Source organism: Polypterus senegalus, chromosome 1, assembly GCF_016835505.1.
Source record: "Polypterus senegalus isolate Bchr_013 chromosome 1, ASM1683550v1, whole genome shotgun sequence".
Classification (NCBI taxonomy): domain Eukaryota; kingdom Metazoa; phylum Chordata; class Cladistia; order Polypteriformes; family Polypteridae; genus Polypterus; species Polypterus senegalus.
Window position 1 is genome coordinate 126,288,097 of NC_053154.1, and position 19,590 is coordinate 126,307,686.

Here is a 19,590-nt window from a genome sequence, read left to right on the forward strand (position 1 = left end):
CTCGCCTCAGGTTGGAGGTAAAGCAGTACCTCTGTCTGACCTCGCAGGTGACACTCTAGATCTGCTGGATAGTGTGGCAGAGGCCCAGTGTAATGACCTGAGCCTGTGAGCCTGCTTTGACAAAGCTACCAGGGGTTTTCGAACAAATACACGAGAGATCTTTGCGAACCATAATAATCTTAAGTACCATGCAGATGAGCACTACTATAGGCTGGTGTCACCTGCAAGTATGAGGACAGAAGTCTTAATGCTAAGCTACACTACCCCATGGTCAGGTCATCAAGGGCAGATCAAAATATCTGGCAAGCCTATCAGAAGTCTCTCTTGGCCAGGATGGTCGAGAGACATGGCAAAATATGTATGTTAAGGAGTGTGTCTAGTGTGCCAGAATGTAGGACCAGTAAAGAGTGCCAGTAATTGATGAGCCATTCTTCAGAATTGCAATGGATGTTGTGGAGCCTTTAGAAAAGATCCATAATGGGCACAGATACAGTACATATTAGTGGTATATGATTACACAACTCGATTTCCTGAAGCTTTTCCCTTTCTCTGGCAGTATCAAGCAGAAGGCAAGAAACAACCCTGTCCACTACAGATCATGAGCATACACACAAATTTAATTTAGGTTTGTCAGTCAGACATATAGCATGCCTTTAGATTGTGTATGGAGAGTGCCTGTACAGTAGAAAATTAATTATGAGATCATATAGAGAACATGCAATTTTTTAACAAATGAAATCCCATTCAACATTCAAAGTAGAGTATGAGTATAGAACAACTACAGTGCTCTTTGTTATGCAACAGTTACTACTGTTTAATAAAATAATAAATAGCTTTTATAAGGAACTGAGACATATTGGTTTAAAATGAAATTTTGCTGTTGTCTGAACTCCTTTTGCATTAATTCAACAGATGCTTACAGTGTGCCTATAAACATTGAGATATATTGATAAAGTACATATATTTAAAAAATTTAAATAAATAATAAATAAAATTTACCATTAATTAATTGACCTGTGATTTTTGAGAATTTGTGCATTGAACACATGAAGGATAATATCTGTAGAAAAATAAACAATGTATAAATCCCAAGGCTAAAAGGAGTACATTAGGCAAATTAGATAGAATCTTTGTTACCTTCAGGCAGAACACTATATAAACTCAGTCAATTCTTGTTCTTTATTTTTAGTGTCATGTAATTTGCTCAAAGACATGTTTCTGAGAATTATTATGCTGGCTCTTTCAGTAGAGGGTGAAGATTTGTTTTGCAAATTATGGGGAAATCCTGATATTCCTCTTCTTTCAAAGACTGGTGACTTCATGCTGGGTGGAATTTTCACACTTCATAATAATATTATAGCATCCAAACCCACACTTCAGTCAAAACCTGAAGCATTTACCTGTATAGGGTGAGTATTCTGTCTATCTATATAAAATACACAAGCTATGAAGTTACATTTAAAAACTAAGTCAAAGTTTCTTTTCGTATTTTAAAAGCTTAAATTATAGAGGATATCAGTTTGCTGAAGCAATGATCTTTGCAATTGAGGAAATAAACAACAGAACAGATATTTTGCCTAATGTGTCACTAGGATATAAGATATATGATGCTTGTGGTACTGTTTCTTTGGCAATCAAAGCTGCAATGACACTAATAAGTGCAGATGGAGAAGCACATTCATCAACGTTGTCATGTCCTCAACAGTCTAGCATTCATGCGATCATAGGGGAGTCTGCATCTTCACCAACTATTGGTATTTCTACGCTTGTTGGCCAATTTAACATTCCAGTGGTAAGAAACAGTGAATCATTATTATTAGTGACAGGTTTTTCAGTAACTTTTTACAACTTAAATTACTATACAAGTATCATTTTCCAATAAATTTTAAATATTATACTAAAGTTATAAAAGGTTTTTGGCAATCAAAAAATTAATATTGAATGGATTTGCCATAAACATGTAACAGTATTAAATAGCTCTTTATAGTTAATCAATTGTTTTCCTAATATAAACTGCTCAAAAAAATTAAAGGAACACTTTGAAAACACATCAGATCTCAATGGGAAAAAGAAATCCTCCTGGATATCTATACTGATATAGACTGGGTAATGTGTTAGGAACAAAAGGATGCCACATTGTTTGATGGAAATGAAAATGATCAACCTACAGAGCCCTGAATTCAAAGACGCCCCAAAAATCAGAGTGAAAAAATTATGTGGCAGGCTAGTCCATTTTGCCAAAATTTAATTGCAGCAACTCAAAATTGTACGCAGCACTTTGTATGGCCCCTGTGTTCTTGTATACATGCCTGACAACATCGGTGCATGCTTCTAATGAGATGACAGATGGTGTTGTGGGGGATCTCCTCCCAGATCTGGACCAGGGCATCACTGAGCTCCTGGACAGTCTGAGGTGCAATCTGGTGGCATTGGATGGACCAAAACATAATGTCCCAGAGGTGTTCTATTGGATTTAGGTCAGGAAAGTGTGGTGGTCAGTCAATGGTATCAATTCCTTCATCCTCCAGGAACTGCCTGCATACTCTCACCACATGAGGCCAGGGATTGTCGTGCACCAGGAGCCACTGTACCAGCATAGGGTCTGACAATGGGTCCAAGGATTTCATCCTGATACCTAATGGCAGCCAAGGTGCCTTTGTCAAGCCTGTAGCGGTCTGTGTGACCCTCCATGGATATGCCTCCCCAGACAATCATTAACCCACCACCAAACTGCTCATGCTGACTGATGTTACAGGCAGCATAATGTTCTCCATGGCTTCTCCAGACCATTTCACTTCTGTCACGTGCTCAGGGTGAACCTGCTCTCATCTGTAAAAAGCACAGAGCACCAGTGGTGTATCTGCCAATTCTGGTATTCTATGGCGAATGCCAATCGAGCTGCATGCTGCTGGGCAGTGAGCTCAGGGCCCATTAGAGGACATGGGGCCCTTGGGTCACCCTCATAGAGTCTTTCTGGTTGTTTGGTCAGAGACATTCACACCAGTGGCCTGCTGGAGGTCATTTTGTAGGGCTCTGGCAGTGCTCATCCTGTTCCTCCTTGCCCAAAGGAGCAGATACTGGTCCTGCTGATGGGTTATGGACCTTCTATGGCCCTCTCCAGCTCTCCTAGAGTAACTGCTTGTCTCCTAGAATCTCCTCCATGCCCTTGAGACTGTGCAGGGAGACACAGCAAACCTTCTGGCAATGACACGTATTGATGTGCCATCCTGGAGAAGTTGGACTACCTGTGCAACCTCTGTAGGGTCCAGGTATCGCCTCATGCTACCAGTAGTGACACTGACTGTAGCCAAATGCAAAACTAGTGAAGAAACAGAAAACATGAGGAGGGAAAATGTCAGTGGCCTCCACCTGTTAAACCATTCCTGTTTTGGGGGTCATCTCATTGTTGCCCCTCTAGTGCATCTGTTGTTAATTTCATTAACACCACAGCAGCTGAAACTGATTAACAACCCCTCTGCTACTTAACTGACCAGATTAATATCCCATAAGTTTCATTGACTTTATGCTATACTCTGATTAAAAAGTGTTCCTTTAATTCTTTTGAGCAGTATACTATCATGATATAATGAAAGTGTTTATAAATTATATATTTTATATATACTGTATATATATATATACTGTATATATATATATATATATATATAATATAACTGGTTTAATTTTCACAGATCAGTCATTTTGCTACTTGTGCATGTCTCAGCAACAGGAAAGAGTTTCCCACTTTTTTCAGAACAATACCAAGTGATTATTATCAAAGCAGAGCACTGGCACAACTTGTCAAACACTTTGGATGGACCTGGGTGGGGACAATAAGAACTGACAATGACTACGGCAATTCTGGTATGGCCACCTTTATAGAAGTAGCCCAGAAGGAAGGAATTTGCATTGAATATTCTGAATTTATTTACAGAACCAATCCAAGAGAAAAATTTCTTAAAACAGTTGAAGTAATTAAAATGGCTTCTTCAAAGATCATTGTAGCTTTTGCATCTTTCATAGACTTGGAATTATTAATGAAGGAACTGCTTCTTCAAAACATAACGGGTTTACAGTGGGTAGGCAGTGAGTCCTGGGTGTCTTCCAAAAATGTAGAAACTAAAGAAAACTACAGAATTTTTAAAGGAGCAATTGGTTTTTCAAATGCTAATGCAGCCATCCCAGGATTAAAAGAATTTTTATTGTCAGCTCATCCATCTAGCATTCCAGGCAATACAGGTTTGATTAATTTTTGGGAAAATACATTTGATTGCAGTTTCAATAATGCAACCTCTAAAATCTGCACAGGATCGGAGAATCTAGAGCAAGTAAATAATCTGTACACTGATGTTTCTGAACTAAGAATTACATATAATGTTTACAAAGCTGTATATGCTGTAGCACATGCACTCCATGACCTTGTAGCTTGTCAGGATAATCAAGGACCCTGCACGGCGAACCAAAAAGATGCACTGCCACTGCAGGTAAGTACTTTGTCATGTAGCATTTATGTATTTTTCTAACCTTAATTTAACCAAGGTATTGAACTTTTTAATTTATGCGCTTAAATTTAATTACATTTATTGTTTTCATAAACACTGCGGTGGGTTGGCACCCTGCCGAGGATTGGTTCCTGCCTTGTGCCCTGTGTTGGCTGGGATTGGCTCCAGCACACCCCCGTGACCCTGTGTTCGGATTCAATGGGTTGGAGAATGGATGGATGTTTTCATAAACAATGCAGTTCTTTTCCACTTAAATAATGTTGGTTACGAAATCTTCTTAAAGTCATTGTAGGTTTAAAATAATTTTTCTTGACTCCTGCTCTAGTTTAACAATTTAAAAATTTTAAGAAATACCCGTATTTAACTGTATATCGAAAAAGTTACTTAACAGTATGAATTAATGTAGTACGTTTGGATCTTTTAAATATCTCTTTGATGTTAACATTCAAAAATGTTTGACAAACAAAAACTGATAAACTGTTGGACTGAGTGGCCTGTTCTTATCTTCTTTTTATGATCACAATATTTTAATATAATAGGCATTGCAATACCTGCAGAAGGTTAATTTCAGTGTAAACAATGGTGAATATGTAAATTTTGACATTAATGGAGATCCTCCTGCAAGATATGAATTGGTGAATTGGCAGCTTAGCGTAAATGGAATCATAGAGTTTGTGACAATTGGATTTTATGATGCATCTTTACCAGAAGGAAAGCAATTCATTATGAACAATAAGAGCATTGTGTGGGCCAATAATGACAACAAGGTGATCTGTTTTATTTTAGCTTTATTTGAATAAAGGATGAAATTTATGATGTAATTTTATGAGCTTCATTACTGTATGATTCAGAATTGTATATGTTTATTTTTCGTTTTACTTATTACGCTAGATTCCAAAATCGGTATGCAGTGAAAGCTGTCATCCTGGTACACGTAAAGCTACGCAAAGAGGGAAACCAGTCTGTTGTTTTGATTGCCTGCCATGTGCAGAAGGAGAAATTAGCAATAGCACAGGTAATGATCTGACTACATAAATACACAAACTTTTTAGTTAAACTGATCCTTTTCCATAGCCTGCTTTGTTAAGCACGTGGTTAAGAAGACTTGGAATGCGCCTTAGCAGAATTGAATATAATCCAGGAACCAATCCTGAACAGGATGTTATTCCTTCACAGGCTGCATAATCTGGATGGTAAACACAGGTTTGGAAGTAGTCAAATTGAATATATATCAGCTTATATTTTCAGGTCCAAAAATACTAACAAAATATACCTTGTGAAACTGGAACTATTATTGAGAAGCAGGACTGTGTTTTTTATGAATGAATAAACATCATTGTAGCACTCTCAGATACCTACTTGATGGAAGAGATCTGCATAAGTTTTGTGACATTGTAATGTGCTGAGAAAGCCAAATGGATCACTGTCTAGCGCAAAATTCTGCTTTTTTCACTTCTTCCTTAGAGTTTGTACTCTTGAAGCAGTAAAAAATGAAAAAAGAACAATCAAAAACAAATCTAATGAAGTCATTTTCTTTTTGCATCCTTTGGTAAATTGTTATCAGCACTTCAATTTAACAGTAGAAGGCAATTGTTTGATTTACAGTAAGATAAATTTCTACAAAGGTTTTAGGAGAAAAACTACTAGACTGTTCCCAAATTAAATGCCACATTGGAGTTTTATTGTGTTGTATGTTTTCAGCTACATGTTTTACTGAAGTTTCCTTCCACAATAGTTAGTCAAAATATAAAAATAATATAATTCATTATTTGCTATTTATCAGTAAATCAACATTGTCCAAATGTTCATTAAAATTGCTACTTCATGATAGTCTTAACTTTTACTTACAGATGCAGTTCACTGCATGAAGTGTCCTTTGGAATACCGGGCCAATGAAGAGAAAGACCAGTGCATTTTGAAGGACATTGAATTTTTGTCTTATGATGAAATAATGGGGATGATATTAATTATATTTGCTTTGTTAGGAGCTTCTCTAACTTCTGTGGTTACTGTTGTATTTTTCAAGTTCAGAGATACTCCAATTGTGAAAGCTAATAATTCAGAACTAAGTTTTCTTCTTCTTTTTTCATTGACACTGTGCTTTCTGTGCTCACTTACATTTATCGGGGAGCCCACTCAGTGGTCCTGCATGTTACGACACACAGCTTTTGGGATCACATTTGTTCTTTGCATCTCGTGTGTTCTGGGGAAAACAATAGTTGTGCTTATGGCTTTTAGAGCAACAATGCCTGGTAGCAAAATAATGAAATGCTTTGGACCAACTCAACAGCGGTTAAGTGTTTTATCTCTTACACTTTTACAGACCTTGACATGTATCATTTGGTTAGTAAAATATCCTCCATTACCTCACAAAAACATGAACTCTAATAAAGAAGTAATCATTTTAGAATGTGAAATGGGATCCACAGTAGCTTTTTATCTTGTGTTAGGATATATTGGGGTGCTAGCAGTCATGTGTTTTGTTCTAGCTTTTCTTGCTCGAAAATTACCAGATAATTTTAATGAGGCAAAGTTCATCACATTCAGCATGCTGGTATTCTGTGCTGTTTGGATCACGTTTATTCCATCTTATATCAGCTCTCCTGGAAAGTATACAGTAGCTGTTGAGGTATTTGCTATTCTGGCATCAAGCTTTGGCTTACTTCTCTGTATTTTGTTCCAAAATGTTATATTGTTCTGCTGAAACCAGATAGAAATTCAAAAAAGCATGTAATTGGTAAAATGCAGTCAAAATCGCTTTGACATCTACATTTGATAAACCATTATATAGAAGACACAATCAGTGATAATTTTTTAAAGCACTGATTACACAGCAAGGCAAATTGAAATTGAGAAAAATCTCAAGTTGTACACCAAGGTAATCAAATTATTTTTACAACTGTTAAAAGTAATAGTATATATAATTTAATAAGTCTGCTTTAAAAATATCTAGAATGCTATGTTGGGGCCCCAGCCCCCACAGCATTTAAGTCGATTAGCTGGACTTATTAATTGATGGAACAATTAAGGAAATGGGCTGTGAAACATCTAAAACAATTTTATTAGATTACAATACAATTTATAGTTAATTTTAATATATCTGAATTGCATTCTAACATATTTTGAATTAACTTCCTGCTCATTTCAACATGTGTCAATATGATATCTAATGGCAATTCATATAACTTAATTGTAATTTAATAATGTCAACACATAAATTAAAATATTTCACTATAAATCAAAATTATATTAAGATATCTTAAATACATTTGAGATATTTTGGAACATTACATGATCTGAAGCGCATTTTTTGATTTCTCATATTTATTGACATCTTAAATTCAATTTCTTTAATGTCTGATATTTATTAATCATATTAAAGATATCTAAAAACATATTAAATATCTAAAATTAATTTAATATACTTTAAAATTACCTATATAAAAGTAATTAATATTCATTTTGATGTATCTCAAATGTGGCTTTTATATGCTTTGCATTCAAATACCTAACCAGTCGTGTCTCCTCATGTTTTTTTTCTTGTGTAAATACCGTAGGTATCAAAAATCTGAACTGTATTTTAAAATTATTCAAGTTAACTTACAGATTTTTGAAAGTAATAATGTTTGTTAATGTGGTATAAAAATGAAGACATATGCCAATAAGTAATCTATATACTGTAGATGAAATAATAGATATTATGTGTCACCATCAAATACCAGCAAGAAAATAAGTATTGACTGAGTCAATGTTTTTCTCAATAAATATATTTCTAATGGAGCAATAGACATGAAATTTTCACCAGATGTCATTGACATCCCAAGTAATCCACAGGTACAAAGAAATCAAAACAAATACATCCACAAATTAATTATGTGTAATAAAGTGGAATGACACAGGGAAAACTTATTGAACACATGAAGAAAAGGAGGTGCAAAAAGGCATGGAAAGCCAAGAAACCAACTGAACTCTGTCAGAATTTAGAAAGCAATCCTGCCCCCTATCAGTACAAATTAATTTCGGCTGGTTTAGTCCTAATTGAAATTTTCTCATTATCAAGGTGTTGCAGAAAAGCATCTCTTGATGGGTAAAAGCAAAGAAGTCTCTCAAGACCTGTGTAACCTTATTGTGGAAAAACATACTGATGGCATTGGTTAGAGATGCATTTCTAAACTTCTGAATGTTCCAGTGGACACGATTGGGGCCATAATCCCGAAGTGGAAAGAACATCATTTTACCATAAACCGGCAATGACCAGTTGCTCCAAGCAAGATTTCTGACAGATGAGTCAAAGGAATAATCAGAAGAGTTGTCCAAGAGACAAGGACCACTCGCTGAGAGCTTCTGAAAGACCTGGGGCCTCATGTATAACGGCGTGCGTAGAACTCGCACTATAACATGGCGTAAGCACAAAAGCCGAAATGTGCTTACGCACAGAAAAATCCAGATGCAGGAATCTGTGCATCTAACTTCCACGTTCTTCCGCTACATAAATCCCGATCAGCGTGAAAACTAACGCCGTGCACGCCGCATTATGTAACGCCCCAAATCCTCCCAGAATTACGCCTATTTGAATATGCAAATCAATATAAATCGCTGTTGTGATGTAAGATTTTGCATATAACTTGATAAATGTTTTGTATGTCTTTATTTATAATTTAGGCAAAGCAATGTAATTTAGTGGTACCTTGGTGAGAGGCATTCTTGTTTATCCCCCCCATGTTTACGACTTTTCTTTGTAATTTTATGACAGGATTTGGGGGATGTGTCTTAAACCAGTTTGATGAGCATTTCTTTACTAAAGTCTTTTCCCCCATCCCCCACACAAAGCCAGGTTAGCATAATATATGGTTTTGGGGGGGCAGGAGATAAGATGTTCTATTTCACCCATTGGTCTGAGGTATGGCTGTTTGGAATTGGCCTGTCTCAGAGGCCTTTAAGTACCATGATATCCTATTCGCTGTAGGGAGTTGGACAGAAAGCCTATAAATGTACTTGCTCAACTACATTCTCTCTCTCTGACTGACATATGATGGAAGAAGCATCTCTCTTGCTAACCTGTGATGATGAAGACAACACAATGAAGAGCACAGCTCAGCAGCCATATTGAACAGACATGTGGCTGAAAGCTGAGCACCAACGATGCCTTAACTAGAGACATTTTAAGTAACTGCAAGTCTGTGTGCCACCTGAATTACACATCACCATTTTATCAGGTTGTATGGTTGCCAATATTCAAATGTACTTTGCATTTTGTTATTATTTATGAATATTATCAGTAATACATTATTTTATGTGTAACTTAACTCCTGCTTGTCTTTTACTACATCTAATTGCCTGAGGTTATAGATATAGAAGGGAAGGTGGGGATAAGTTATATACAGTGGTAAGTCTGTGAGATTAGGCATTCTAAGGCTGCATATTAATAATACAATAGGGGAAAGTAGAGCAATACATATATTACTCTACCAAGATAAAACAATTGGTGTAGTCGGGCAGGATTTTGGGGTAACCAAGTTTTGCACCCTGTTTGCAAATACTGTTTTGATGTATGTGTTTGTTTATGCATGTGAATTTTAGGGCACCCAGTGTACAAATGCGGTGGAAGTAAAACATTGTTTGGTTGCTGAATGGAATATAACCAACAAAGTGTAGAGACTTCATGTGTGTCACAAGGACACCCGCATGTTTGTTAGTACTGGTGGTAGTGAGTCCCTAATTAAAGTGCTAGGGAGTGGTGAAAGATGCATGCGTCATTCATACGGCATTTAAGTGGTTAAAGTGCTAGGGAGTGATGGGACATGCATTCGTCATTCATACGGTACTTATTCGTTTAGAATCTTTGTGTATGTATGTGTATGTTTGCTTACAGGGGCAAAAGTAGGCCAACCCATAACGAATTTGGCAAATTGTATTAGAGTAAATTGTAGACTTAGAAATGCCTAAGTTCATTTTAAAGTCAGCCATCTTCCAGTGGAGTGGCAGAGGGAAGCAGGCTAAAGCTAGGAAACCTGTAGTTCAGGTAGAGAAAGCAGAAGCTGAGCTGAGTGTGCCACAAAATGGAAGGGGCTGGAAGGATTAAAAGCAAGAAAACAGAGATCAGGTTTAAAGAAGACAGCTGCTGTTATAAGAGGTTTACTAGCTTGTATTATTGGTAATAAGGAAGATCATGATAAGGAAGAAAATAGCAAAGTGAATGAAAGTGAAAGTTATGGAATGTTGAGTGAGAGTTTTGAAAGATGTAACAGTTGGTGTGATAATTGTGAAGTGTTAGCATGTAGAACATCCGCTGCTAAAGTAGAAAGCAGTGAAAGAAGTGGAAAAAGAAATGTAAACCCCCATGGTGAAAGTTAGGGCAATAGTAACCAGATCGGACTGGAACCCTAAAACATGGGTGGGTGACTTACATGAGACAGATGTGTGCTCAGATAAAGAGTGGGAATGTGAGTGTGAGGAAAGGAGAGAGATGAAAGGAAGGGAAAACAGCAAGGGTGTTTTCTTCCTTTATTCTCCACTGCACCACAATCTCCAGTAATTCTGAGGCCTGTCCAGTATTTAAAGAGCATGCTACACTGATAGATATTTCACCACTGTTAGGAAAGGTAACCAGTGCTGCATTGAAATTTTGATTTAGGACAAAGAGATCAGATAGAAGGCAGAGGAGCTGGTGAGTGTGAATGGCAATTGTTGACTAGAGGGCATGAACTGGATATTGGCTTAAGGATACTGAGTAAAGAAAGTGTGGAATTTAAACAAAGAACAATGGAAATGAAAGGAATTCAAGTGCTTGTGTGTGAAAGGTCTGAATGTGCTAGTGCAAGAATGGCTGAGTTGGAAAGAAAGTGCACCAGTTTAGGAGTTGGTTTGAATGAAACAGGACAAGCCAAAGAACAAAGGATGGGGATGGTGCAGCAGGAAGCTCAGCTAGCAAGCCAGGAATGCACAGGGGTGTGAGGTCCTAACAGCTGTGCTAGGGCCAGCAGTAATTAAAAGCACACACACTTAGGTTCAGTAATTCGAAACCTGACTGACCAGTTGTTCAAAAAGACAGCCTATGACTCTCCATGCAATAAAATGGAGAAAAGTGAGCTGGTCTTTAGTAAAGAACACAGGTCAGTTTTAGCAGAAATGCTGGATTTAGAACTTGGGTTCTGGAGAGGCTTCAGCCCACACTTTCAGGTAGCAGTTACCATACATAAAAAAAGGACACACAGGCAATGAAAAAAATAGAAGGGTAGCGCAGGAAGACAGGAAATGGAAAATAGTTATTTCTGTTTCAATTTTCTGGCCTTTGCAATAGTGCTACTTCTATTGTAAGGTTTTATGGACTTTGGGTTGGTGCAGGTAATAAATAGTGAAGGCAATTAGCAGAGTAAAATCCATGCAGGAGATCGGGTTACCATTGGCACATTGGAGTGGCATGGCACTAGTGCCAAGCTGTTCCAATGAATGCCTGGAAGCAAAGTTTGAGTTTTGGCACCAGGTCGACAGCCAAGAAAATGAGATGGACAGAAACTGCTTTGTCACCTTCCATTTTGCAGACCTGCCTACATAGTGGAATGAAAAAAAAGAAAGAGGAAACGACAAAGTCAACACGCAAAGACAAAGACATGAAGAAGAACTGAAGAGACAGCAAGAAAAGACACTTACTGGGGTTTAAGTGAGTAACAAGTCCACAAGTCATGCAATAATAGGACTAGTCACAATAGCTATAGTTTAAAAGGAAAGGTTTGTTCATTACTGCAGCAAATTTATATTCCAAGGGGTGGAAACTGAACAAACCAGTTAGGAATGCCAAAATAAGGGGATTAATTTTGGGCTCATAAAGTATACATTCTGGGTATTAATTAATTAAGTGGGATAATTAATATAATTAATAATATTAAGGAAAATGTATACTAAGAAATTGGTGAACTTTTCAGGAAAGCAGGTGCAGCTGATACATTTGCAAGACATATGGGCTCCGATGTTTAGGTATAGTCTAATTGGGAAAATATGGAAGCCCTGCTGAGATTGTCGGCTGTGGTACAGGCACAGGACCAGTGGGCCAATTCTGAACCTGAGGTGTTTAGCACAATGAGTATGCATATGGTGAGCAAACAACTCTAGGGGTGGCCTACGGGGGGAATGATGAGAGTTGCAAAGCTTTGATGTCTCATGGTGGTGATGCCAGCCTATACTGGTAAAGGCTGATGGCAGTCAAGAGTTGCACCATGGGTAGGAAAGCACAAGAGGCAACTAAGTCAACCCCAAATGTGTGCAGAGGGGCCACAAATGTTGGTTTGTGAACAGTTTATGCAGTGGCACATGTGCTGTCACTTGGGCAGAAGTGGTTGTACTGGCACCTGTGGCATGTTACCTTTCAAATTTTGATGTTAATTGTACAGCTGCATATGCTTAAACAGATAGTTTGGGACAGGGGTCTAATTAGCAGTTAGACAGAGAACAAGTACAGATTAAAAATTCACACAATAGACTAAATTGTAGTGGGCTAGTTTAGTGGAAGGTGTGGACTTGTCTCATTTTGAACCACCAGATCTGATGACATATGAAGACTGCAGAAAGAGTTGACGCAAGCTGGAGCAGATACAAGTCATCGGAGCGCTTCCAAGTTCTTCAGATTGTCTTTGAAATAAAGAAGATATGTAATGGACAAATGGTCACGGACAACTTTTAACACTGGGAGAGCAAATACTGCCAATCAATGCACAAGTTATGCATCAGACTCTTGAAACAATTTAAAGACATTGTTTATAAAGACACTGTACAAAACATTCATCGGGTGGAGTGTTGTGATGTAAGATTTTGCATATAACTTGATAAATGTTTTGTATGTCTTTATTTATAATTTAGGCAAAGCAATGTAATTTTGTGGTACCTTGGTGAGAGGCATTCTTGTTTATCCCCCCCATGTTTACGACTTTTCTTTGTAATTTTATGACAGGATTTGGGGGATGTGTCTTAAACCAGTTTGATGAGCATTTCTTTACTAAAGTCTTTTCCCCCATCCCCCACACAAAGCCAGGTTAGCGTAATATATGGTCTTGGGGGGGCAGGAGATAAGATGTTCTATTTCACCCATTGGTCTGAGGTATGGCTGTTTGGAATTGGCTGTCTCAGAGGCCTTTAAGTACCATGATATCCTATTGGTTCTAGGAGTTGGACAGAAAGCCTATAAATGTACTTGCTCAACTACATTCTCTCTCTCTCTGACTGACATATGATGGAAGAAGCATCTCTCTTGCTAACCTGTGATGATGAAGACAACACAATGAAGAGCACAGCTCAGCAGCCATATTGAACAGACATGTGGCTGAAAGCTGAGCACCAACGATGCCTTAACTAGAGACATTTTAAGTAACTGCAAGTCTGTGTGCCACCTGAATTACACATCACCATTTTATCAGGTTGTATGGTTGCCAATATTCAAATGTACTTTGCATTTTGTTATTATTTATGAATATTATCAGTAATACATTATTTTATGTGTAACTTAACTCCTGCTTGTCTTTTTACTACATCTAATTGCCTGAGGTTATAGATATAGAAGGGAAGGTGGGGTTAAGTTATAAACAGTGGTAAGTCTGTGAGATTAGGCATTCTAAGGCTGCATATTAATAATACAATAGGGGAAAGTAGAGCAATACATATATTACTCTACCAAGATAAAACAATCGCCCTTAAGCGCAGCCTTCTGTGAAAAGACAATGGGAAAAGCACGGGGAAAATATAAGACTTTCAGCGAATACCAAATGGAGGCAAAGGAAAAACATACTATTTGTTCAAATAAACCGTGGTATAATCAACAAAATGAAGTTAATCGAGTGACATAGTGTGTTAGAGAAACTTGAAAGCTCACATTCACAAAATCGCACAGTGCCGGAAATAAAAAAGAAGTCACATATCAAAGTTGCCGTGAAAAGAAGAGTTGTAAGCCCACTGTCTGAGTGTCATATGAAAGTTTATTAGGGTACAGAGAAAAAAGGCACACGGTGGGGAAAAGCACGAAATGTCAACTTCAATCTCGACATTTCCACTTTAATCACGTAGTTTATTTTGTCATTTAGTAGAACATTATAAATTTCATCTTAAAATCGTTTAATTAACCAGTTTCTCAAATCACATCGTAATTAAAGTAGCACGTTAAATGCTTTGCTTTGTATTTGATCTTCTACTCGTATGTGCTCTATGTGTGTCAATCACTACTTGCTTCTTAAACTGGCTCTCTTCCTCCAACTGGACACAGAGTCCATTACATTTGTGATATTACAGCTCTCTGAATAACTAAAATACTGAGATGTATACGTGATGTCATTTTCATGAGGATAGGAGCTAAAGCACGTTATTAAACATGTGTTTCACTTCGATGAAATAATTTATTGTCGAAATTTGTCGCATGCGTTTTTAGCTGTGTTGTTATTTTCTTTCTGTGTTATATTCAATATATATTGGCGTATCCGTCACTGCAGTCAGTGCTTTTCTTTCCCCAAGTAACCGATCGCCATACAATCAGCTCTGTAATAGACGTTAAGCCATCTGTAAGCTTAGCTCCGATTCTTCAAAACGTTTAAAGAACATTGAAATATCTTCGTAGTACATGTTTAATTATTCTATCCTTCACGACACTCCCAGTGAAGAATATAGATTATGTAAATGAAGTTAAAGTTTTATGTGTATAATTTAACAAACATATTTTGCTGCATTTCACCTTAAAAATGATATCGTCATCATATGTAAATACGCGCTTTATAAAGTGGCTCAGGTTGTGAGATATTATAACTGTAGTGCAAGTTTACAGTGGGGTGATTGTACTTATAAGTACAAATCGCTCTACAAGGAGCAATTGATTGAGTGCATTTAAAGTTCTTGGGATGAAACTGTTTCTGAACCGCGAGGTCCGTACAGGAAAGGCTTTAAAACGTTTTGCAGTGGCTGAGACAGCGTGTCCTTGAAGCTGTATACCGATAATTCTCTTCCGATCAGCTGCTGCTGTGATTCACACTCAGATACAGTGATATAAATACTCAGAGTCGTGCAGTGAGAGTAATATGGAAAAAGATGATCCGCTGTGGCAGCTCCTAACGGGAGGAGCTGAAAGAAGAAGAAGAAGAAGGAGAAGTGAGAGTAACAACACTAAAGCAGTTATGGTATTTGGAATACTATGGCTGTTCCCTGAACCATTATATTGTTACGAGTTAATTACAATCAGATGCATTACACTAATAAACAATATGCGGTTAGTTTCTGTGTATTTATAAAGCCGCGTCATGAAAATAATGAGTAATCACACAAGAACAGTACCATTACTTTGACGCTGGGTGCCGCCAGTTTGCAAAACCGAGCGGAGAACTTGCGTACGACAAGGCATGAGGTACCGTGGAAAAGTGCGTGGCTTTACGCCAAGTGTAAGTTTTATACATCGCGATTTGAACATGGAAAAGTTCTCACGCAACATTTCTGTGCGTACGCACCGTTTATACATGAGGCCCCTGGAATTAGCAGGTACACTTGTTTCAAAGAAAACAATAAGGAATGCCCTCAACTGCCATGGCCTCAATGGATGCTCACCACACAAGACTCCACTGCTGAAGAAAAAGCATGTTGAAGCTTGTTTAAAGTTGGCTGCACAACATTTGGACAAGCCAGTTAAATACTGGGAGAATATAGTGTGGTCAGATAAGACCAAAATTGAACTCTGTGGATGTCATTGCACACACCATGTTTGGTGGAGAAATGGCACTGCTCATTACCCAAAAAACACAGCTTATGGTACTGGCAGACTTCATATAATTGAAGGAAGGATGAATGGAGAAATGTATTGGGACATTCTTGATAAGAATCTTCTGCTATTTACCAGGATGCTAAAGATGAAATGAGGGGGGACATTTCGCCAAGACAATGATCCCAAACACACAGACAAAGAAACTCTCAATTGGTTTAATAGAAAGAAATAGAGCTGCTAGAATGTCCCAGTCAATCACCTGACTTGAATCCAACTGACAATCTATGGAAAGAACTGAAGATCAGAGTCCATAGAAGTTTGTGTGGAAGAATAGGCCAAAATCACACCTAAGCAATGCATGCGACTAGTTTCTCCATACAGGAGGCATCTTGAAGCTGTTATTACCAACAAAGGCTTTTCTACTAAGTATTAAATAAATTTCAGTAAGCATGTTCAATACTTATTCCCTGTGTCATTCCACTTTATTATACATAACTTAACTTATGAATTTATTTGTTTTGATTTCTTTGTATGTGTGGATTACTTGGGGTGATATCGACATCTGGTGAAAATTTCATGTCAATAGCCCCATTAGAAATATATTTACTGAGAAAAACGTTGACGCATTCAATACTTATTTTCCTCACTGTGTGTATCATCATCAAAGCTTCATTACAACAAGATTACATTAAACATTTTTTTCACATAAATGGTTGTGTGTATTAGGATTATATCTCTGGTTAGTGTTGTATACATCATTGGAAACATAAACTAAACCTTTTGAAGTTTTCAGGTAAATAATGGTGCTGTCTGTGTCGCCACCAACAATAATATTAAATGATCTGACCATTGATGAAAAATATAGGACTAGGTGCACTTCTATGAATTAAGATAGCTAATGTTTGTTTGATAAGAAGGAAATCAAGTAGTTGTTGACAATGTTTTATCATCGTACTTAAAGTTACGAGGTTATGGGATACAAATCTGAGATTTATAGGGGAAATCATGTAATGCCAGTATACTCTGAAGAAAAAGGACTTTTGATACATGTTATTGTTTGACTTGATTTTACTGATTTGATTAGCTATTATTGAGGTATAAGCGAATTACTTCTTTTTAGCCCCAAAGTAGGGACATATTTAGTATACACACATGTTTATATAGATTGGGAATAGAGTTACAGTAGGAAACTGGTCCTTACAGTTTTAGTTGGACTTTAAGAAGACCCAAAGGGGGGAATGTGGAAGAATAATTTTAGGGTAGCTTAACATTCATTTTAAAGAAATAGCATAAAGGGTTAATAAATGTCAGAAACCTTTGCATATCAGGCATATCAGGAAACCAGATAAAGGCCAAGTGAACAACAAAATGTACTGAAAGAGGTTTAAGAGATGACTAAAAAATCAGCAGATGCCCTATAAAACAACCAGAATAGACAGTTGTTACATGCACATTAATTTGCAAGGGTGGTGGCTCAGCCCAAAGGTATAAGAAGAACCAGAAAGTAATATAAGAGACTTCTATTTTATGTAAGTCTTTTGGGTGTAAACCAAAGAACCAACCAGAGTAAAATTATGCATTGATTGACACTGTATGTACATTCAGTAGTTTATAAAATGAATCTCTATTCTTTGTTTCTTTGATCATTCTGACCATGCAATAAAAGACTGCTTTTGAAGAATGCGCCATTTAAGGCATTTTGCCAAGGAGTAATTAAAAGAAACAATGAACAGCTTTTCTTCTACTTGATTACTGACTTGTCCTGTTAGAGGATTTTTCTTTCTTTAACACTAGAATTACCAAAGCCCACAAAAAAAAACTTGTAAACCCGGCCCACCTTAAATCCTTTCGCACCTCTCCATCAGCATCTTTTGTGTTGTAAATGTGTCGATAAGTGCAAGTAGCCTACTATCCCATCCTCCCACCACCCCAGAAACAGCCACAAGCTCTGTCAGCTCAAGTCTTATTTATCTGGGAGTGAGTTACCAAGAGCTGTATAGCGTAAATAATATACTGTTATTTGGAAAACATGCATTTCATGTGTGTTCCGTGTCTACAAAGATCTATGTAAGTGTAGCATGACAGAAATGTTGAACACATACCTAAAAGACTAACTTTTTTCATGTTTTAGTATGAACAACAAAATTTTGACATGAAGTGTATAATGTGTGAAGACTGAAGTCCAAATATCAAATAGCACTTTCACAAAAGGTACAAGTATAACAAAACAAGTGCACTTTTATTCAAGACTATAACCGAAGAAAATGAAATCAGGTTAGTGCACATCATTGTCATGACTGCTTTGGTAGCACAGTGGTAAGAACTGCTGACTCATAATCAGTAGGTCATGGGCTCGAGCCTTGCCACGTCACAAAGTAAACGTTTTGAGTAGTGAGCTGCTCTTATTGTTATTATTATACAATAAAAACATACATTTGATTTGAGTCTGTAACAGCTGGTGTAAATGAATGGTCCTTGTAAAGGTTAGCATTTTTTTTTATTATTATTATTCACTTTTATTCTCTCAGTCACGTTCATGCTCACCCCGATCTGACACTGCTGTTTTCAAATAAAGATGTGCTATAGCAGAGGTGAATTCAGATGAGGACGAGGGTTGTACATCGGAGAAAGAGAGCAGAAGCCCTCCCCGCAAGAAACCTTCACTCACATATAAGAACAACACAGCTGCACCAGGCGTAAAGGCAGCTTTCATCATTTGCCTAATAGGAGTTCCCATTTCCTTGGCAGTATGTCATATACAGTAGTATATTTCAATAAAACTATAATCAAAATGGGATTACATATTGAAAGGTGATGTGACTTGTTCAAGGGAAAACATCTCTTACTCTTCTCTGATCTTCCAGGGATGTGCTGGCTGTCAGAAATATTTGGCCTTCCTTTTGGATTACGTTGTACATGGTTTGCCTCTGGCTGTGTTCTAAAAACAAAACAAAATGAACTCTGAAGCACCCCTGTGGTTCCTAATCAACTGTACTTTCAATACTTTTCTCACAAGAAGTGTGTACTGTGACAACGCCTCAACAAGTTCTGACCCACTTTAGTACAGTATGTTATGTAACCAGAGAAAACTCCCCCACATACAATACCATGTCTAAAACAGCATTCATTAAAAAAACTTTTCATTCTAAAGCTGCATACCTCATCTCAACAGATGATATATATGACAAGCATAGTTGGGAAATCCATTAAGTATTTGCTGTGACATATTCTCATTCCTGTTTTATATGTGTCTTTCTGGAGAATGGAACAATCATGTTTAAGTCTGAGCATGACTGTGGCTGTTGTAAGATATGGCCGGCCATGTACCCCGGCCAATACCCCCAAGCCGCCAGGTGGAGCCCTCCTTGC

General features: G+C 37.4%; 1 protein-coding gene across 1 annotated transcript; it reads left to right on the top strand.

The window, feature by feature from the left end:
- The first annotated feature begins 1,266 nt into the window (after window positions 1-1,266).
- LOC120518329 (extracellular calcium-sensing receptor-like) lies at window positions 1,267-7,262 on the top strand. The gene is given in 7 exon segments (XM_039741074.1): window positions 1,267-1,409; window positions 1,498-1,792; window positions 3,690-4,481; window positions 5,039-5,266; window positions 5,391-5,514; window positions 6,350-7,168; window positions 7,171-7,262. Coding segments are annotated over 7 exon segments (2,439 nt in total). The 5' UTR covers window positions 1,267-1,320.
- The last annotated feature ends 12,328 nt before the right edge of the window (window positions 7,263-19,590 follow it).